Source organism: Anopheles gambiae, chromosome 2 (assembly GCF_943734735.2).
Source record: "Anopheles gambiae chromosome 2, idAnoGambNW_F1_1, whole genome shotgun sequence".
NCBI lineage: Eukaryota > Metazoa > Arthropoda > Insecta > Diptera > Culicidae > Anopheles > Anopheles gambiae.
The window spans coordinates 39,363,365-39,385,940 of NC_064601.1; the positions used below are offsets into that span (position 1 = coordinate 39,363,365).

The 22,576-nt window shown below is 43.1% G+C and overlaps 1 protein-coding gene across 1 annotated transcript; it reads right to left on the reverse strand.

Annotated features, from left to right (window-relative positions):
* Positions 1-1,313: 1,313 nt before the first annotated feature.
* On the reverse strand, positions 1,314-13,921 carry LOC3290867 (mite allergen Der f 7). The gene is made up of 5 exons (XM_562422.4): positions 13,734-13,921; positions 12,266-12,395; positions 12,006-12,158; positions 7,540-7,691; positions 1,314-1,707 (listed from the first exon to the last, which is right to left on the reverse strand). The coding sequence occupies exons 1-5, from the start codon at positions 13,817-13,819 to the stop codon at positions 1,473-1,475; spliced, it is 756 nt and encodes a 251-aa protein (XP_562422.3). The 5' UTR covers positions 13,820-13,921; the 3' UTR covers positions 1,314-1,472.
* Between the last annotated feature and the right edge of the window lie 8,655 nt (positions 13,922-22,576).

Below are 22,576 nucleotides of genomic sequence, written 5' to 3' on the forward strand. Positions count from 1 at the left end.
AAACATTTTTAAAGTGGACCTATTTTCTTTTCCATTTATGACAGTATACACAAATTTTATGTTCTGAAAGGAATGATAGCAAAAGAGTGCCGCTTAAGCAGTAAATTCGAAACCGTTTCCCTTTGCCAAAGATGAGGTACCAACATTATTACACAAGAACGTTTGTCCTAAACACAAATGGCAGAGATTTCTAAGGAGCTGATTGCACTGTCGAACAGAACGTGTCGTGAATAGCCTGTCTGTATGTATTTTCCTGTAAACTATAGTTCGGATTTGCGAATACAAAGCAGGTGGAAAGATAGGAACGTAAATTTAAATTAAAAAAATGAATAGAGAAAAAAAAACAAATCTTAGGAAAACATTTGTAAGTAAGAGCAAATGAAAAGAAATCATGGTCGGAATGAAAGTGTCACGGTAGAAAAATTGCAGTTAAGTTTATTTATTTACCGAAAGTATATTCTATTTCCTTTTTATACAATATTGACGATACACCGGAAAGCAAACACCTTCCACATTACTGCATCTTACACCTACGAAGGGAAGCTGAAAAATCAAAACCAAACCTGTAAATAAAGTATTTTAATAATAAATGTTCGTTGCACTGTGAGCTTAATACGAGATGACAGAACAATGATCATCAACACGACGTGTTTTGCTTCAGAAAAGGTAAGTTCAGAAGGCACATCGTCTGCCAAATGGCTCCAATGCAGTTCTAACAGCACCCTTAGATCTATCAAAAGCTAGCACTGCATTGCATAACCTCCCGGGGGTAATACGTTCGAATTACTTGCACAAGCTCTGACTCTCATATTCACTGTGTTTGTTAATATTTTAATGTATACACACATTGTGATCCGTTGTCAAACTATATTAAAATTCTTATGAGATATTTTCCAACGGTCTAATGTTCAAAAGAGTGCCAAACGATTCCGGTACATATCATTACAACGGTCTCCAGTGTGTGCTGCGTGAGACGAAGCGGTGTATCCATACAATTTTTTTTAATCAATTCATTGTAACATTACAATTTTTAGAACATTTAAAAGGTCGTAAAACAACAAATGTCAAGAAAACACAAATGAGTAACACAATCTTGCATACCTTTAGGCGCTTAGCAAAGGGCATCAAAGGCTCTAACTCTGCCTTTGCTATTAAAACGAAATAAGTGTAGCACAAACTCTGCCCTTCTAGCTGATTCAAATTTGGTCTAATTATAAAAGCTTCAGACAATTTTTTTAATTCATAACACCTCCCCAATAAAAATAAACCATACTTACCTTTCACATGTCTACGGAAACTATACATTGGCAACGTACGGGGGAAGCATAAGTACTACTGCAACAATTTTATTAACAAGAAAATAAAAACACAAACAGTCATCTCAACCATTCATTTAACCAACCCGAAATGTACCACGAAGCAACTGACGTGCATAGAAGCGACACATTCCCTTTCCCCTCCCCGGTACGATTCTAGTTGGTAAGCATTTTCTTCAGATTTTCAATCAGCACAGCCGCTTCCTGCTCGGTCATTGCGCGACCACGCAGCCGTCCATTCATCTCGTCCAGCGTTGCCTGAATAAAGTCGTGAATACCGTTCGACACCACGTTCGTGATCGTGTTGCGGAAAACGGTCGTGATGATGTTGACGAAAATGTTGGCCATCCAGTCGACGAGAATGTTACCGCGGAAGCGAATGTTTAGGTTGCTGCAATGGAACGCATCGTAACAGAACAGTGTTAGCTCCTTTCGGTAGGTAGGTCGGTCGCCCAATAATCGATGACAAGCTGAAGTAATCACACTGTCAGTGTCGAAACAGTGACACGAATGAATGGATGGAGCTGGAAATTGCTAGCTGCGAACCAACGGCAGCGACAACCCATTTGTGGAGCATTTTGTTTTAATCCAAACGTCAAGCAATGGAAAGCTTTTTGTACAACCCTGCGAGCAAACGGAAACGCTGCAGCTCGAGGCCCGACAAAACACGCCCTCAACAGGGATCAACGGCGACAAGCTGGGCGAAACCGTTTGCAATTTGACGGACCGATCTGGCCCGAATGATGTACTGCGGTAAAGGTGAAGACGAAAAGATGACGATGGCGATTGCGACGATGATTTGTCCTTTATGCTACCCATTTGCTATTTGGCCCCGGCAGTTTTATCACTCGTTGGGAACGAACCCCGTACGCGCGGAATGCTTCCTCGTCCACTGATTGACAGACGTGCCCCTAGACGAACACTATCGAACGAATTGCTCGAATTCCAACCAAGCAGAGCTTTTCAATCTGCCCTACGTACGACAGCACAGCACTTCTGGCCCGCAGCGAGGAAAGGATAAAAATTTATGACGAAAAAATCGACATCACTTCGTGCCCGTATTTGTACTGTTGTACATGCTCTCAAAAGAGGATAAGAGATGCATGTATGTGTGTGTTTGTTTTTTCGTTTGTATACGTGTATGTATGTTTGGATGTATGTATGAGTGAGTGGTATTATTTTTACCACCACAACACATCGAACAACACATTCCGTGATCGGTAGCATATTTTCGCACACTAAAAGCGACAAGCAGCTTCACTTCCGTATTCGTGTTGCTCTTCCACTTTCCACCGATGCCAATGAAAAGTAAATAAAACGAACAATAAAATAAACTTCCCCGATAATATCCAGTCCGACCGGAGTGGCTAAAGATCACGTTTGTCCAGCAATGGGCACTTCCATCACTTGCGAGATTCCGCCTGTCGATAATACGGAAACTTTTGCAAGGCGAACGAGTTTTGGGGGGCACAGTTTTTTATGCCACCCAAACCAGCATCAGTCCCCCCCCCCCCCTTCCAGCGCTCGGACGCAGTAACTTCCGGTCTCGCCCGCTACCAAACTAACACGTGCTGAACGGTGCAGTTTTGGCTGGAAAACTTTTTTATCTCGATCTCGAACGTCAGTTAAGCGAGCGACAAAAAAAAACACACACATACAGATAACCAAAATGGGAATAGTTCCTCCACTGGGAACCGTGACTGGGGAAGTGCCAGCTACGTTTAAGCGCACTTTAAATAAATCTCCATTTAACACGCAATAAACACGATCGCACTTGAGCGGTTAGTTTATGAAACATAACGTTTTGAAACCATTGCAGAGGTTTGTCTAGAAAAGTTGCTTTATATTGTTCCGATTCTCGTTGCGGTGCGATCACTTAAGTGCTACAAAAAAGAGGGTTTCACTTCAATTATGCCCATTCAATCAGGTTAACAGCATGCTAAAGCCCGTTCAAAAGCACAACAACCACTCGGCTTTGTGTGATTGTGCCCGCACTGCCAGTGTCAAGTGTGACGCATTGTGTCTGTGTCCGTACATTATTTGCAAGCATCGGCATCCCTCCAGCTCACACGCCCGGTCCGGGGTTTTCGTACGGCGATTAAAGCGGCCACTCGTTAGCGGGCTCGGATGGCTTTAACAGGCAGGACCAGATCAACTGACCGCTTTTTACCGAGCTCGGTGACATATGTGGCTGTCTGTGGCCACTATAAATATGTTATCCCACGCTTAATATTTTATGATGCCGCTCATAATGACTGTCCAAAGCAATTGGCCACAGGATCAGCCGGCAGCAGCCCGGGCCCGGGATCATTATTGACAGGAGCGTGAATTATGGATGCGGTTGTACGAACAAAATTAAACAATCAAAGTTTACACTCATCACTGCCGGGCGATCGATGCGATGGCGTGGTTTTGTTCATGAGCCTTTGTTCGGCTTTTGGTAAAAGCGTTTTTCTTAAATGCGAGATAAATAAATCGAAAAAAAAACACTTTATTGCTGATCATGATGTTAAATGGCATACAATTAACATGCATGCACGACATATGCAACATTACCTCATGCTCTGAATGTATTCAGAATGTTATCTAAAGAGTCTTGTAAATAATCTTTAAAGTTCTTAAAGTTGAGAAATGAACATAAAATTTAAGTACACAATTTTCACAACTAATTACTTATAATGCCTTCTTCGAATGATGGCAGTTTTTGAGTTAATATTTTCTTTTTTTAACACTTTGATCGCCGGCCTGACGTCACAGTTTGGGAGTGAGCACGTAGCGCATGACAAGAGAGCGATGAGAGCGACAATTGTTCGTGCGACTATTATCACTCTTTTGTTTCATTTCGATAAGCGGCGTAGCACATGTCGTTCTCGTTCTCTCTTTCCTACCTCATTCGTTATCAAGAGAATTGGTGAGCGTCAGATACAGAGCTGAGCGGTGAACAAAGCCGTCGTGCGATTTCATATGACGCGGCGCTTAAAGTGTTAAGGCTTTATTGCTCATTTTTTCTAAGGCTGTTATGTTTTGATTATATATTTTTTATTTTGTGTGATGATCAAAAATTCTGATTTTTCGTTCATTATGCAAGACTCTTTCAATGGTCATTAGAAATCATGTTATTTGTAATGTAAATTGAATCTAGTAAAAGGCAAAATAAACAATCGCAATTTGTTAGTTGTACATTTTCTAATTTGACATACTATGCAAAAGACGACAATATTAAAAAGCTCATATAAACAAACTTTTACAGGGTTTCCCACGATTTATTGGTTGGATCTCATCAATTTTTGGTTGGTTCCCATATTTTTTTAGTGCGTTCCCACGATTTTTTGGCCGTTTCCCAGATTTTTTTGGTCCAATTGTATTGATATCCATTCGGAAAATACCAATAAATTATGGGAACGAACTAAAAATCCATGGGATACGACCAAAAATTCGTGGGAACTCACCAAAAAATCATGGGAACTGACCAAAAAATCGTGGGAAACCCTGTAAGACAAACTTGATTCGTATTTACTAGGTAAAAAATAAGATTATCTAAAACAGATCTAGGTCCATATCGAAGATCAACAGATCAACTGGCATGCTATCTAAGCTCAACCAATGAATACTGACTGTATTCTATCTTAGCACGACATAAATTAATAAGTAACCTTTAACATAATTCTGTTATTAGCTTTAATAAGCTCTAAAACAAAATTAATAATTAGTTTACTATTTTCGACTCATCACTCCCTTTTTTGTTAAGTAATATAGTTTAAACACTTCTTTAAGTTTATCTGTTTTAATCTATATCAGCAACTTGGATTTGAAACCATTTCGCCCCAGCACGTTCTCACCTGTGAGTTGCCAAAGTAATTAAAGTACAATAATTGGTTTCAACCGGTGGCAACCCACGTAGCCAATTAATTCAATCATAAAACTTGCCCCTTCCATCCCCCCTGCAGCGTAATGCGTTGCAATCACAATGGAACGCATTGTAGGGGATTAATCAATTTGTTGGCATTTAAAACGCTGAGCATACGTGGCAATGGCGCTCATCACTCGGGTAACTAGGGAGGAAATAAAATTGTATGGCAGCCATGCTATGCATACAAAACATTCCCGATAATGACCCCCATACACATGTACCGGCTCGGGGTTACGGCAGCCATTCCTGCCAATGTGTATTTGCCCAAAGGATTCGCGCTCCTCGTTCGCACCAAACAATGCAGCGAACGGGCGCGTGTTATTGTTCGCGCTGAAAAGGCCACGGCCACACCACACGGACCCGTCCCGGGAGTGAGATTGATATCACAAACGAGCACAAAAAGTGGATGAAATAAAAATCTTACTAATTCGATTGCAGCCCACAAAGCCACGCGAGGGCGACAAAGGCACCGCGGTGTACAGCGAACATTAGGAACCACGGTTCCGCATGATTCCACTGTCATCGCTCTGTATATAGCCCGTGTGTGTGTGTGCGCTCCAATGGGTGGCTCTGTGCACATTTGCGTTGCTTATCTTAACAGTTTTATGCTTGTTTATTCATTCTGTTTCCCGGAAGTTTTCCCATTGGTGACACAATCACTGCCCCGGAAGCGATCGGAAGGGGCGATACTACACGCTGGCGGCTTCCATTATGCGCAGCCAAACAGGCACAGAGGTCCCTGCTCTGTGCTGCCACTTTAACTCGACGCTTTTTCCAGTGGGATTAAATGATCGCCCAGTAAATAAAGCAGGCGAATTTTAATATTAAATTATTTTCCCACCACCACCACCAGCGTGCAGCACGGGGTGGAGCTTTAACGCAATGGACTGCCGAGCTGCTGGGGAAGCATCAGAAGCCGATAGGGATCGGTAAATAAAAACCTGACCCCCTGTTTGGTGCTACTGCTACTTTCATCTCATCCCTGGCCATCCGGCCGTTGTTTGAAATTAGCTTCAACGCAGCAGCAAAGCGTAGTGACAATTTCACGATTGAATGATATCCAATCAGGAGGAAACGATGATTGTTACGTTAGCTGTTCGGGAAAATGAAATTCACACGATTCCGGGATTCTGGGGAAAAGAAATCGCTTCCGCACCGGAGAACGATATGTTTGTTTCCCTTTCTTTCACGCTCAGGCAAAAGACAATGAGTGTAATGGTAGAACAACCAGGTCCAGGTTTTACTGGAGCCCGGTGACAGCATCTGCCGTCTCCGTCCTGTCTGGGGGGGTTTTCCTTCGGTAATCTACCACCCGTATCGTATGGCTTGAGTGTTTGGCTCGAGGCAAATCAAGTCTACCGTCCGGATTTCACCCGGTGCGTTAGATTGCGTCGTTAAAAAACATCCATTTTCTGTCACTCCCATTTTCCTCCCGCTTCCCTCCCCGTGAACCAAAACTCAATACGCAAACGGAAGAGCGAGTACGTTGGATGTAAGAAACAGCTTAACAGTTTCAACAGGCAAAACAAAATTGCACTCGAGACACTTTCCATCAAACTGTATGGAAACGTGAACAACCCGTTGCCGGGAGCTTTTGCCACACATGGCACACACGCACGCACATGCCGAAGTTGAACGATCACTATTGATTCGGTGACGGTGACAATATCCGGTGAGCCAAATATTGGAAACCAAGACACTCATTTCACTCACAAATTGATATTGGCTCAAACAGTGTAACGCACGATTGAAAACAATAAATGTATGAAATGTATCGGTGCAAATAAAAGTTAGAGTGAAATTGATTGCTTGGGCTGAAGGTTGTAAGACGCCTGTACTAGAAGCCCACACACACATATTTAAGTTTTAGGAGTATCATCGCTTCCATAAAACAGCACTCAATGTTATTCAATCGTACTGTAAATAAAAAGTAACTCGTTCCATCGTGTTTCAGTGCCAGTTAATTTAAAACTTTCCAGAGTGAATCACTTTACAAATGTGAGAAGAAAACACACATTCACATAGACGCATACACATACACTTATACATTTCCAAGTAACTCAAAATAAACTTCTCCGCTAATAATTAAATGTTTTGCTGCAACTTTGCCGATCAAATAACTCACACACCGCTCCGATCGTTCTCAACTCGAAGGTACAGCCATTCCACGGAAAGGATGATAGACGGGAAAGGAACCCCCGTCGTAATGTTATGAGAAACGTGAAACGTGATCAAAGAGATGAGAGTGTGCTGAAAGGGCGGAAAAACGAAAAAAGCCAAAGAAACGATACAACAAACAGGGCGAACACTTACCCCATGTTGGTTAGGCGGAAGTCCTGCATCCAGATGTAGAAATCCGTCAAGTCGATGATGAACTCGCTGGTGAAAGTCATCGTCGCTACATCGACGTCGACGAAACCGGTCGGTCCCAGGTCCATGATGTGTGCGGAGTAGTCGTAGGTGAACTGGCAGCCAGTACGGAAGGGGGGTGAAAAACAAAGCAGAAGCAAGGAGATGAAGTATTCACATACGATGGGTGGTGTTTGGGTGTGCACACGAGGGTAGATGGTGGTCCAAAACTTTCCGAAAGTGGGCAAAATAATTTCTTCCACCGAAGCACCAGCAAATCTCTACCGAGAAGATTTTCCCTTTCCCCTGTCAACCCAGGTCGTTCCTTTCGGCGAAACTTGCAGCGATCGGAGAAAAAACTCGCGTTAAGAGCAAACACCTTGGTGGGATTCACGTTTTTGTTATTCCTGCCTCCAATCTCCCCCCACCCCCTTTCACCCCCCCCCCCCCACCCTCATACATACACACACATACAATCAGCTCTTCCCTTGCATGCCATCGCACTCGAAGGAGAATGTGGGCGTTTGGGAAAGAATAAACAAAACTTCCCCACCCTTACCTTCCAATTCGCTCTTTAATCGACAACACCAACCCACAAACAACAACAATAATTGCCCCGAAAGTGTTTGGCACAAGTTGGGAAGGAAAGCCCTACCCCGTCTTCCGGTTGCTCCCCCAAAACCTGTGGCGTAATAAACACGGAAAGCTGGCACCCTTTGCATGCGCAGAGGATAAGCGACCAAGGGGGAGTGTTGGAGGGCATAAGCCAACGTCGGTGCGCCACTCTTCGGCACCAGGCGCGTAACCACATCTGTCCATTCGGCCGGGGCGTCAACCGTATCTTTACGGAAAAAATATAATCCACTCACCTTTCGCCAACACCTCGGCATGGGTGTACAAACGCCTCCTACCAGCATAAAAGTGGGAAGGAGCATGGAGAAGATTTCGGGTACATCTTGCCCCAACACGTGGGGCACTCCTTCTCACAGGGCACTCAACATTCCACCTCCTTCTAGCACAATCAGCCAGTTTTGCTCGGATCAGGTTTTAATGGCGTTTTGGTTTGCGTCCTCCACCTGCCGACTTGCTCAACTTTCGACACCTTTTACAACATCTTTCCCTCGTGTTTTCTCTCTCTCTCTCTCTCTCTCTCTCTCTCTCTCTCTCTTTCTCTCTCTCTCTCTATCTCCCTCTCTGCCCATACTGTTGTTTCTTTCACAATCCCCTATTTTCCCCCTGCTTTCTTACAACGCCGTAGGCCATACCGGAGCACACCACCGCATCAACCGGTTCCGTCGCGCCAAGGGAAGGCTTTCCTCAAAGGCAAAGAAACGGCAACAACAGCCAACACCCAAAAAAAAAAAGTCACACTCACACACGCGTGCGATGAAAAGCAAATTAAATGTGACTCGTTTCTCGGTATCGCATATCCGAGGTAATAAATTTTCAAGCATTGTTTAATCACAAGACGACGAATGTGGTAAAACGGTACCGCGTCTAGTAGTAGCAGGCTTTCGGCACGGAGAAACTTCGGCACGGTAAGGTTCTCCGCTTTCGGTCCATCCCTTTTTCGCGGTGTGGGGAAACTTGCCATCACTTTACGGGGACTTTCATTTAAAAAAATAGAGAAGGAAAACAAACCCACTGTGCGTAATTTCCTCCGTGCGGTGTACTTTAACGCACTTTTACACCCCCCCCCCGACATGACACCGAAGAGCATGGAGCGGGAGGTACTTTGAGGACGGTATCAGCACGCACCACATCTGCGATACTCACCTGAACGCACGCACGTCAATGTGTTTGTGTCTTGTGGGAAAGTCGTTAGAATGATAAATTTAGACAAATTCATTTTCCAGCCAATGCAACACAGTGGGAGCCAACGCAAGGTAGTGGGGAAATTCCCACCAGACACGGCACACGCCGCATGTAGGAAAGCCCGAGTTCGGTGCAGAGAAAATAAGAAAAACATATAAATTCTTCAGCTTCCTCTTCCGGCGAACCACACACAAACACACCGGGGAGGGCGAGTGGTACCGTGCTATGGTTGCAGCTTCATCATAAAAGCTCGCTCCTATCGCCAAGCAATAAAGACCCGAACCCGTTATCCGCAAGAATTTTCCACGAATCTGGCACAAGGAAATAGCAAGTCTCGTCTCATTCGCATTTGACGAACTGTTGTGTCACGGTGCAGGTGACTCAATTTCTCAGTCCCGAGGCGAGTACCCTTCTAACGAGTCACTCGTTCCATGTTCCCGCGAGCTAGGTGCTGGTGCTGCTGCTGCTCGTTGAATAAATCACACTCGCATATACACCTTCTTCCGGTGGATGCTTCCATTTATTCCATACAGCGAAAAGCTTTACCGATCCAGATCTTGCACTAACCCTCGCCACGCACAGGATTCTCTTGCAAAAACCCTTGCCAAACGACGGGTATTGAGGATGAGTGGAAGCTCCACCACCTTGGGTATAGTCTAGGGCGGTCCTGGTGGCGTGGCGTCGTCAATGCACACCCGCACTAGCCTCCTCTGGGGGCGTAAGAATAATTTCTTGCTTTTTGAATAATTCATTTCGCTAGCACACCACGGGAGGACCTGTTTAACGAGGCACACCGTTGGTACATCTTGACGACCACGTCGGCGGCGAGTTGACGATATTGAATCTTATTTTACGCCTCACTGCAATACCGGTTGCCTGTGGTTTGTATTGTTTGACGTGAGATTATCATACTATTACTTGCAGTATTATCATACAAATATTTTCGTTGCAAAGCAGTGGGATTGAAGGTTTTCTGCGATTCGTTCCAATTCATCAATCAAACCTTGCTGAGAACACTTTAGCAAGAATAAAAGAATAACTGCTAGCTTATGAAAAATCTATAAAAAAATCTAATCATTCGTTAATCAAATTATTTCATCTTAACGTCTTCAACCATGAATCATTAAACTTTCGACCCCTGGTAGAGTCTTAACATGGTAGATGACTTAACATGCGACAAAACAACATGCCCTTCCCAACTTAGTAAGACTACTCCAATGAATGATAAAAGGATGATACAATATTGTCACATAAATAAACCGGCTGTGCTACAAATATCCAAGGCCTTTAAAAGTAAAGACTACAAAAGCCTCGACCGACATAACCCGGCTTAAAGCACTGTCGTTTGAAATCTATAGGAATTGGCCAAATTATTGTTTCCGTTTCGTTGATTTTATAACAGAGTACACTTCCTTAAAGTGCTGGTAGGCAAGAGTGGTTTAAGTGCTCTAAAATACGTCCCAAACCGCTAATTAGAAGTAATAAAAACGTTTATCCTGTTAAGATTTTTACTAAAGATTTTCTCAAGATCGTTAATTGGTGCAGTTCAGTTGGAAAAAAACAAATCCATTATTTTCTGATATGTGTTCAAACTTTTGGAATTCCTTAGGATTAATGAGATAAACCATTCGTTATTATCGCTACCAATGATTACAACATTTTATCACAAATATTATTCAATTTGAACGATATACTTAGAGTAATTGTATTTTAGTCCTATTTAACTATATTTTGGTATTTATCACGATATTATCATTAAAAACAAAGCAAAAAAACAAAACAAAAACAAGCACGTTATAGGCATGGTTGGCAAATCAGCAGTTCATTCCATAAAAAAATAATTAAGATATTTTTGAATCCGACATTTGCATATCCAGTTGAACGGAAAATCTAGGTCAAGTAAACCTTTCCCTTCCAGAATTAAGTATACTGCTTTTGTTATGCATTGTTTCATCAATATTTTATCAATCACTCAACATATTTTTATCAATCAAAATCATTCTCAGAAATGTATCAATCATTGCGTTACGCAGAGAATCGTTATTATGACTTTACCGTTATGCTGAGAAAACTGTTTTTTTTTTTATTTTAGCCAGAGCGAGTTGGGTGATTGATAAAATTATTGTTGGACGTAAATTAATACACTTTTTCATTCACTCTATAACGTCACACGGAAATAAATGACTCCTCATGAAAAAAACTACCGAAGTGAAACGGAAATATGTTCGACAAAAAACCTAGTTCAAACATAATTTACGCGACTCTTCGTTAGGTAGTAATCAATAATCAGATAATCAAAAAAGAATAAACGATTTTACTTTTAATTTTGTTTTTGGCAAGTGTACCAAGAAAATAAAATATGGTAATTTACCTAACCTGGTCAGCACATACGCATTTAACATACATGTGCACATACTATTTCCGAGCTACATGCCTGGTTCAAACAACCATACACATTTTTCGTCAGCCCTCATGCACTTTGTACTGATTCAACGCCCTACCGAGCGACTTTCCAAGAAGCGGACCCAACTACCAATCCAGACGTTAACCAAATTCTGGTGAACAATTCTTCCTCGTTGCACATTCCACCAGTACACATTCCTCGCCATACTTACACCGAGCTGTCGAATGTTGGCTCCGACGGCGACGCGTAGCAACTGACGGTCGTAGTGCATCATCGCATTTCCATTGCGGCCCACACTGTGGATGGTGTGGAACACGCCGTTGGTAAGTGCCAGCTCGCCATGGTAGGTGATCAGGATTGGGCGCTACACGGGAACAGAAGGTGAACGTGTTATCGAAGCAGCAAGCAAAAAATTTCACGGAAACAGCCAAAACTAAAGCACAGGGCAATTCTTTTTCAATTTATACGTACATGCTCAAATCCTTCGACCACATCGGGCAGCGCCATGGGAACCAGATGCGTGTTCATCCACGGTCCAACTTGAATCATCACCACGTCGATGTAGTTGTTCATGTTCGCCGACATAGCGGTGTTGCGTTGCCTGGAAACGAGGAGGAATACCGTGTAATACAGACAGCAACATTAAATCAGATACATTCGCAGCCCGGGAAGATGGATTCTCCGTATGGCAATGATAAGAGAATGTTTCTGAAATAATCTCGCTATTATTTGGGTAACAAAACCCAATAAAAGCTACCCTTTATGATTTCAAACCTTTCTTTCAACAACATTTGTGAATTAAAATTAAATATTCCATAATTGATAAGTTGTTGTAAAAATAACTACTCTTAATTTTTCATGAAATAATGTCATTAAGTTGCACGACATAAGCACACAACTATTTCAAATTAGTAGTTTTTTATATAATATTTAAGCAACTAAAAAGTATTGTTTCAAACATTTTTTTCATATTGATTTTTCATGTATCATTGCAGCCATTGTGAATCTTTTCAATGATATTATTTACGGAATGAATGACATGTAAAAAATAGATTTTTCACAATTTCTCATTCATTCATGTGTGGATCTACAAACTCTTTTGAAAACATGTAATCCCGATTGAAATGCTACACATTTGCTGCATCCAAAAGGGGACCAGAAAATTCATTACTAATTACACCTACGTTCAACCAGGTGTGAACATTTTAATCCATCCTCTGCTCCCATTCCAACTGATATCCCCATAACAAAGGATCGTTGGTCTAATCTTATCGCTTTTAATTTATCTAAGTACGTCGTTCAAAGGGTACCCATGGGCTCGAGTCGAACGTGTAACGCCAGTGTTGTTTCAATGCTGCATGATTAAAAACAAATGCTTAAAATTGAGGGGTTTTTTCATGCTAAACTATTTCCCAATTCTACACGCTTATGCAAATATCAAAGACTGAATGTATAAAAACTCAATTTATTGTAGAAAAATATCAGTATCAATTGCAATGATTATTCTGTATCAATCATTTCACAATCCCTCAATTTTGAGAAAATAAACAGCTCAATAACAAAATAATGGCAAAGGGTGAGTACAAGAACAAAATTCATATCCATTCTAGAAACTACTACATTCAATTCATTCTAGAAACTACTACTTTAAACGAAATATAAAGTGAAAAAGGTTTCATTATCATTGTATTAACTCCCTCCTCGCGCGACGAGTGAATCGAAACGGAGAACAAAAACCCTACCCAAGTTTCACTCAGCCCAATCACTGAATGAGTTAGAACCGATTAGACGAAGCAATTTGATTTTATTTTTCTCAAATAGTGAACTAGCACCATTTCTAATTGTTGAAATTTTATCGAAAAGCATAACTCTTTAATTCTGAATTGTGATAGAACCTTTAAATTGATCACTTTTAAACCACACAACCAGCTTCACTTACACCTCATCTTCAACCTCCGTCTCGTAACCACCAACCGATGCTAGGGCGCAGACGAGCCCGAAAGCCACCAGTGAAAGGATACGCATTTTAAAGCTTTGGGCGTTCTGCTCCTTCTAGTTCAATTTGAATCAACGCACACACACACAAACACACTCTGGACAAACTCCTGTCAAACTACTGAAACCCTTCCAAGACGCTCGACCTGTTATTTATACCGAAAATCTTTTCGACTTCCCCCAAATCCATTCGACCAGGTGCACAAAATACAGGAACGTTCGATTAATATGATAAGGCTTCAAAAAGAAAGAAAACAAACAACACAAAACAACGGTAACCCTCAGTTGGTTGCAGAAATGGGCGATAAGATTAACCCTCCATTCCCCATGCTTCCAACATACCAACATGTGTGCTCACGCGTGTGTGTATGAGTGCGCGCTCTAGTCCGTTGTCTAGGCATTGGAATCGTTTTGCAAAACGATTGGCCGCTTGGGGCAAATTTCCTACCATGCTTCCCTTCGTTCCCGCACGCCCACAGTGCCTCGTCGCTCGGAATGATATGTGATTAGACTAGCGATTGAGCATGTGAAGCGAACGAATCAAAACAACACAGGGTCGAAATTGGAGCGAGGGCCCGTCGTAGGAGGTAGCGCCCTAGCATGAGCCTTCCGAGATTATAAATTGTACACTTTATGCTAGACGATATTGCTACCGTGACACGTTCGAATCGAAGATACTGTTTACCGCCCGTGCCGTTCCTACAGCCGGTCTGAGCGGCGAGCGATAAGATCGTACGCCTTCCTACCGTGTCTGCTTAATCGATGCCTAAGCTCACTAGATTGCCTGCCAGCCGTCCCGATAAGCATAGGTCGGTTGTCGGTTGTCATTGGCGCGTCACAACGCGCACGAGCCACCTCGGCGGGCCAATCTTTCATTCGGTCGTCGCAAGCCGTTCCCTGGTCCGGTCGAAAGAAACTTTCAAGCAATTTCATCGGAAACGATCGTTGACCGGAAAACTTTTCACACCGCGCTTACCGTCCGTTCCCTCAATGAAGAAAGTGCTCCCCGGTAATCCGGTTGACTGGCCGGTGGTGATTGGAAAAGTTTTATTGTCCTGCAAGATTCGGCAAGGCACGGAAAAAACCAGGTCCCAAGGTGTTGCTCTCCCAACCAAACCTCACAATTGAGCGATAGGGGCAAAATGGGCATCCATTATGAGTAAGTACTTCATCACCGTGGTCATAGTGCGCCAATCCTCCCCCTCCGGGCCTGAAGGCGTGCTAAGAAATTGCTCTTCACTTTTGCGTACCAACTGGTTCCGTGGGTTGGGTGGGTTAAATCAGAAACATCCAAACTCCCATTCAGATAGCTTAAATGCTACGCGACCAGTCTTACCAGGTCGGCAGGTCCTTCAAAGCAATGTCGACACGAACTGATGATGATAAGAGCATGGCAAAAAAGCGACAAAACAGACCAACACACACACACACAGAGATACAGGGGGACAAACAGTGTCTAGCCTGGCTTAGCAATATTTTCCGTGACCGGCCTTCGCGCTGATGCCATTAACACAAATTATGAATATTAAAAATAACACCAGTCTCCGCCGTTTCACCTTCAGCCGTCTGCTCTGCTCTGACCTGGTTTTTCATCGACCGACCCCAACAATTCCCAAGCCAGCATCTCGCTAAACTTCCCCAAGGACGCGCGCGAGCTTCCTTTGCCGGTGTGTCATTATAAAATCGGTAGCTTTACCTATCTCGTGCACCCGAGCACAGCTTGCACACGGTGGCGATGATCCTTCTACAGCAGGGCTGCTGTAGCTGTACACAGGAGACACATGGAGGATAAACATCCCGCTTCTCGCCTCATTGTGAGTGGTGCAGTGCCGGCAGGGTGGACAGGTCAGGTTCAATATCCACGGCATTTTAGAAGGACGTCGCGCCAAACGAAAGTTGTTAGTTGTATTAGTTTTTCCTCGCCTTTTACTTTTTTTTGCCTTACAAACGATGGTATGCTTTTTTGTGCCGGTGAAAAGTTTTTGTCCCTAAAACTAACCCACTTCCATGGGCTGGTCGGTACAATGCCGCGCACCGTCGGCACAGAGTGTGCTTCCCACCAGCCAAAGGCTCATCTCGAAGGATTTCGGCCACCTTCTCGGTTCGCGGCTGAAGCTTCTTCTGGAGCGCTTTCTCTCAGCTGCGTCGCCGTAGTTACGCCGTACGGAGAAGCCTGCAGCAACCGAGAGCCGTTGACACGGGTCGGAGAATTTAATATAGGTAAACTGATAAAAATGATAATAAATTTACTTTCTAATCTTTATTAATGGTGGGAGTTTTCGAGCGGCACTTCCAGCCAGCCCGCACACTGGGCTGGGCTGCTGTTGCAAGAAACAGTCCGACGCAGCTACACGAAGTTTGCCACCGTTTGGCTGGTGGAGTCACTCTCGAGCCGGAGTATTTATGTGGCGACGGTTTATATTTTGTAGCACTGCATATTGCACCGCACTGTGTCAACCGTGCAAAATGCAAAATTTTAAACACGATCGTTTGCTGCTTCGCTTTGGTTCGCCTGTTTTCTTTTTGGTTTCGTCGATACATTCCGAGTGCCCTGACCAAGGACCCACACAAACGTAATTCAATGAACGTAAATTGTATGTTCAGTAACACCGGTGCCATATACTCGCTGCGATTTGATCTAGCGTACGTAGGCAACTTTTTTGTTTTTCCCACTTTTTCCTGTTTTTTTTTGTTTTTTGGTCCCCCATGATCCCTCGAACGTGTACCGTCCGTGTTGCTGGTCGATACGATACCGAAATTGTCTGCATATCGTTTGGATCGGAAACTTTGGCTTTCGACGACCAAGGGCACGGGCAATGCATTAATAAAAAGAATTACCACCGAGCCGTGATTAAATTTCGTCCCGAGCCAATGAACCTAGACCGGAGCACCGGCGGCAAACCTGTCCGAGCTAATGTAGTGTATTTTTATCCTTACGTGTTCCGTTTGCTTTTTTTCTCGCTTTTTCCAAAAAAAATAACATCGACGAATGGATGAATAGTGAACCCACTGAACACGCTAGGGAGTGGTGCCCCTGGTCGGTATGTCTAACATCCTGCTTGATTACCGTTCAGAGAACCCTTTTGGCAAAAATTCTTGCCCCTTGTCCATTCCGTTCTCCCCGTACCGGTTTTTTTCTCTTCCAAACCGTCCGCACGGAAAATGGCTATCGAGATCAAAGCCACTTCCTCGCCCCGAACCAGTTCGCTAATGGAGCTAAAATAAAAGGCTTCCCCTAATGGCGCATTGGCTGCAAATCGATGCTTTACGATACGACTTTGTACTCTATAATCATTGCCCAAAGTGATAATAATCATAATTCTTCACCCGTCCGGCCGACCAAGGGTTTGGGGAGCGGAAAACGAGAGGGATCCGTTTTGCTGACGGTTGCCATAACTGCCGGGCCGGGCGCCAGTGTACGCGAACGTTTCTTCAAAACGCAAGGAGCACGCGAAAGGAAAGCCTCAAACAGACGGTTAGCGTTGGCTTGAAAACGGCCAGTGCTTAAATTAATGTTCAGTAAAGCGGCCACAATTACTTTCGCGAAAGTAATCTATCGAAAGGTGTTTGATAAGGGGTTCGTAATAATAAGAAGGGCTAATATACAAATTCTTTTAAAAGGATGAGTAATATTTCAGTATAACATTACGAAAAATTGTGAAAAAGACGGAAAAAACACGAAGGAAATTCCAAATATATCGGATCGAGTATTTTTCTAGTGATTTCGTAACAAACCTTTCCTTAAATCACAACGCTTGTAAGCACATGCTATCGTTAATATTTTTCTGGAAACACTATTACCCAAAAAACATAAACACAAATAGACTAGACTTTTTAAAATATGTTATAAATACTGTACGTGCCTTTATCAATGTTTACTGAAATGTGTAACATTCTACATTAAACAAAATACAAGCAGATAATCGCTTTGACGCGTTATGGCGTTAATTCTTTGACATGGTTTGATGTGATTAGTTTGATTAAAGTAATAACCAAGTTTTGTTGAATTTATGATATTGATGTCCAGTGTCTTCTAAAATTCGTTTTAGAGAAAATGTATGAAAAAAATTTAATCAAAATACAAAATGGAAGACATCACAGTTGTTTTCTCCGTTGGATTGCTATTTTATCGTTGTTTTTTGCATCCGTACTGCTTTACAATTCTACATACGATAAATTCCATTACATTTTGTTGCATTTTAAAAACCATTTCTGACCAAGAAAACTTCAACGTCATTTTTCCGACGGCATCTAAATATTTCATTTACAATTAAATGACAACACAGATCCACCCTCAACTAAATTATTATTCAATTATTTCATCAGATTTACGACTGCAAAATAGAAAAACACCGAACGATAAATAAATGAGCTAATCCTTCCAGAAGTCCATCCTCACACCATGGCCCATTAAGCAATTCCATACGAAATCGAGATGAAAGTACAATGCATATACGTCAATATAGCACCGCAAGAAGATGTGTCTTTCATTCCTTGCATTGCACTGTTCCATGTTTCGTAGCTGCATCCATGCTAGACTTTACAGAGTACTGCTCAAATATGATGGTACTTTTTACGGACCCTTTCACTCCCGAGTAAGGTAATGGATGCAATCGGAGGAGGAGAAAAAACAATACTGCAAGCTTTAACCGTCGGCCGTTAGCCATCGTCCAAACTTCGTCGTCCAAAGCAGACGACACAAGAGCAGAACAGCAGCAACAGAAGCAGCAACAACAGCACGACAATAGCGGATGCGAACGTTGTCCGTCCGGCCGTTTGAACGATGACCGTAAAAAATCCCAACCGCTCCGGTATTCAAAACCACGCGCTGTGCTTGTCCCGGTGCACGGTGCTCCGTTGCCTTCACCAACACAGATGCAATCAATTAAAATTGATTAAGATTAATTGAAGTCCCGCATACTTTGCGGGTACGCAGGCCGAAGCAACACAGTGGCCCTTACGTAAACACACGCGGATGTGTGGCCATACAAGCGTTTGGCTGATGCGACGGGTGCACACACACACATCGGCACACGAACACTAGAAACGTCCCTCATGAAGAGCGGGAAGAAAGGGTGGGGGAGGAATCGGTTTCGAAATCGTTTTTCTTGGAGCTGTTTTTGTTTACTGCTGTTTTACCCTACCGGACCGGACCCATCCTGTTCCCCGGATCTACGGACTTTACTACCGACAAACCATGACAATCTCAACACGACATCATCCACCTTACTCAGGGGCAACCCCCGACGGGGTGGGGTGGAATACTGAGACGCTTTTAGTGGAATATGGCGGTCAACGTGTAACATGCACCATCGATTTCATTTTATTACTTTGCTGTAGCGTTCTCCATTCTTCGTACGGTTGCAGCTTTATCCTTCCATTTCGCTTCATAACTCCAGATAGTGCATGCAAGAGTGGTTTACTGAGCACAAGTTTATAGTTGTGTGCATTCGTGGAAGTATCTCTTCATTTTATGTCTGCTTTTTTGCGATGAGTTTCAATTCAACTTAACAGAAACATTAAAGCGATTGGGAAATGAAGATCTGGCAAGATTTTGGTTTGGAACACGAATTTGGTTGAACATTCGTACTTCATTTGATGTATCTGTTGTAATTGACAAAATGCATCCTTTAAAATACAGTCAAATAATTACAGTCCCCACGACACACCGGTTACAAGGCACTCGAGTTACACGAATTTTTATTTTTTCCAGTTAATATGTCAAATCTGTACGATGTTCTCCAACAATTGTCAAATGCACGAAATGGCGTTATTGTTGAAAGTTTGAAATCGCTGAAACGAAAGAAATAATCAAATTTTCTGTACGGTTTGAATTCAATTTGTAATAAAGGGCATAACAGAACTAAACTTAATTCAAAATAGCCATTTGTTAACAAAAATATGTCTGGAAAAACCTCATATTCGAGGTACGCAAAAATTCTAGTTGAAAAAATGTCTCCGCAACGCATTATTTGTGTTTCTCGGGAAAGTTACCGTTAGTACCGCGCTGATTTGGATGGCAGACAACTTCAAATTCTGATATTTTTATTGGTTAATATTACCATGATTTTCTTGATAAACTTTAATGAATAGAAGTGCCAATTGTCTTGTTTGTCTTGTTCCAAGATTCCAAATTATTTAAAAATATTCTGCCAGTACTCCACCGGCGGCACTCATAGTTATAGCTACAAACCAACTCCAATCAAAGTTTATCATAAACTCATTTGTATCCAGAATAGGTACATTAGGTTACATGTAATCAAAAAAAATCTATCAACGTGAAACGTATAATATTCTACTAAACTTTGCACACAATACCACCCATGTAATTTTGACTGAAATTTCAAGCAAATATTTTACCTTGTTGTACATTTCAAAAACAAAAAGCCATAATTTTCATATAATACCATTTGTTTTAAATAACACTGTTTGTTAAAATAATATAGCCGAGCCGTCCCAACTAAATAATAATAATAATAAACACATAATTTGGTACATAGTGATGACTTAAAACAACGATATTTGAAGCAAGAAGGGAAAAATGCTTTCACGACCGAGCGGGGATGATCCGAAGTACGATACTACCTACCAAAATGTACACTGAAAAACAAGAGAAAACAATAGCAACCCGACAAACGATAAGCTCACCCTGCTATCGTTTTGAAAAAAGACTATAAACACATTATTTGAAAATAAAAAATATGTCAATCGTCAATCGTGTTGACGAAATTTCAACGATAGACAAAATTTTACTTTAAACAACCTCATTATTTTCCAAAATTTCTATTGGTAAATTAATATGTCATGCTAACATAATTTTATTCTATAACATCAAAGGCAAAATATGCTTCAAGTGACTACAATTTCAATCACAACGGTACACTAAATTCATTTAAAACGTTTCATCACAAACCACCTCTTGATTGCAAACATAAGAATACACAAACGAGGTAAGTGAAATAATTTTAAAACTCACTACGATAAACTTCATGCCATTGAACCTAGCCGGCGGCATTGGCAAACATGTAACTGCGTTACAACATCAATCGCGACAGTCTCGTAAATCATCATCGCTTCGGCGCTAATCATTCAGCTTACTGAAATTTCCAACGAAAAATATTGCCACAATAGTGTCAACGAGAAGGGAAGGCGTTAACCGACAGCCCGAAGACAGCAAAGCAAGCAAAGAACATTAGCAAGCCAACAAGCATCAACAGTGTGCCAACACGCAAACAGCCCTCCCACCGATTTCCGCCCTCACTGCTAGCCGAAACCCGTAACGTGCACCATACTCAAGGTTGCTGGAAAAACCGTTTGGCTTCCGCGTGTGTGTGTGTGTTATGTCTGTGCCACTGAGTCCACCCCGTACGGGAAATAGGAAACGTCCCTAAAAAGCACAGAACCGAATAAACAAATCAACTCGTATATCATCTATCATCATCATCAGCGGCAGCAGTACTGGCGGAGGCGTAGTGGCACCTTCCAGCAGCGGATCCAACCGTCAACCCGATGGCAATACATTCGCTACCATCATCGCATCATTACTCGAGAGTGTGTGTGTGTGTATGCGCGCACGGATGTGTGGATCCACACACGGCCCAGCACCACCCGGCACATGCTTGCCGACATTGCTTTGATATGTGCTGCGTCGCGTTCTATTCCCACGTTCCATGTCCAACGCGCCATTCGGGAGTTACCTCGCGCGATTGCAGATTGTCCCCGCGTCTTCCACTATCCGGGTCCTTGGCCACCCAGTGGCCTTCCAGAATGTGAGTGCACGCGCGTTCGCTAGATAACACGACAATACTTCTAACCGTACTCAAAATGGCGCCGAATGGGGGAAAAAGAGCGATAGAAAAAAAAACATACACACACGCACACACTCACGATACTTTGCATACACACAACCAGGCCACGGACCGTTCCGGTGCGCTCCGTTGGAACGTGCATCGGATTTGGTTTATTCAACAACTTTAAATTTATGGAAATGCACACATGGGCCAGGGAAGCGCTGTGCACCCAGCACGGCAGCCCGGCAGCACGGGAGATACGTCGTTCCGGTACGTCGCTATCGCCTCCGGTGCATCGTCGCATGCATGACAGCATCATCGTTGGCGCCGAATCGACTTGCCATCAGCATCATCAGCATCCCATCACTGCCTCGCCGTGACTAAAAGGACGCGACAGTTCAGTGCCGGAAGAGGACAAAAAACGCCCCTCGCGAGCACACACACACACGTATGGTGACAAATCAGCGCTCAGCCCACGACAGCACGGAAACAGAAACGAAGGTTACGTGCTGACAGGTGCTTTCTGGGTTGCTTTTGGGTTCGGTTTAGCCGGAACAGGTAGATGGACTGGCTGGCAAGTGACGAGCACTGACGAAAGCGCTTCGCCAATTTTGACTTTTGCGTGGAAACCAGCAGCAACACCCCATTAGTCGAACGAGCGGGAGGTCTAACCCCGAACGTACCCGATCGTTCGGAACACAGGACGACAGGAACTTATCCGTCGATGTCGTGACCAGGGAGCGAGCGCTGCAGATTTAATGACAAAATTACGGTCACCATGGTACAAAGACGAACGGCACGGCAGCAATTGGGCGAGCTTCTTGGCGAGCTGCAGCAAAGTTTCTGCTTCTTGGACTTTCTCGCGAAACTCGCGCGAGCAATAACTCGACTAGCGCAGTGCATTAATTATACCGAGCTTGTGGGCTAGCCGGGAAGTTAGCCAACCGAACCCGTGCGCGAAAACCGCTTGCAAAAACGTGAAAATTATCAAAATAAA

Coding starts and splice junctions, on each gene's coding strand:
- LOC3290867 (XM_562422.4), bottom strand. CDS start 13,819: ATGCGTATCCTTTCACTGGTGGCTTTCGGGCTCGTCTGCGCCCTAGCA. Junction 12,396..13,733: donor ACGGAGGTTGAAGATGAGGT/GTAAGTGAAGCT, acceptor CCTCGTTTCCAG/GCAACGCAACACCGCTATGT. Junction 7,692..12,005: donor CCAACATTCGACAGCTCGGT/GTAAGTATGGCG, acceptor ACTGGCTGCCAG/TTCACCTACGACTACTCCGC.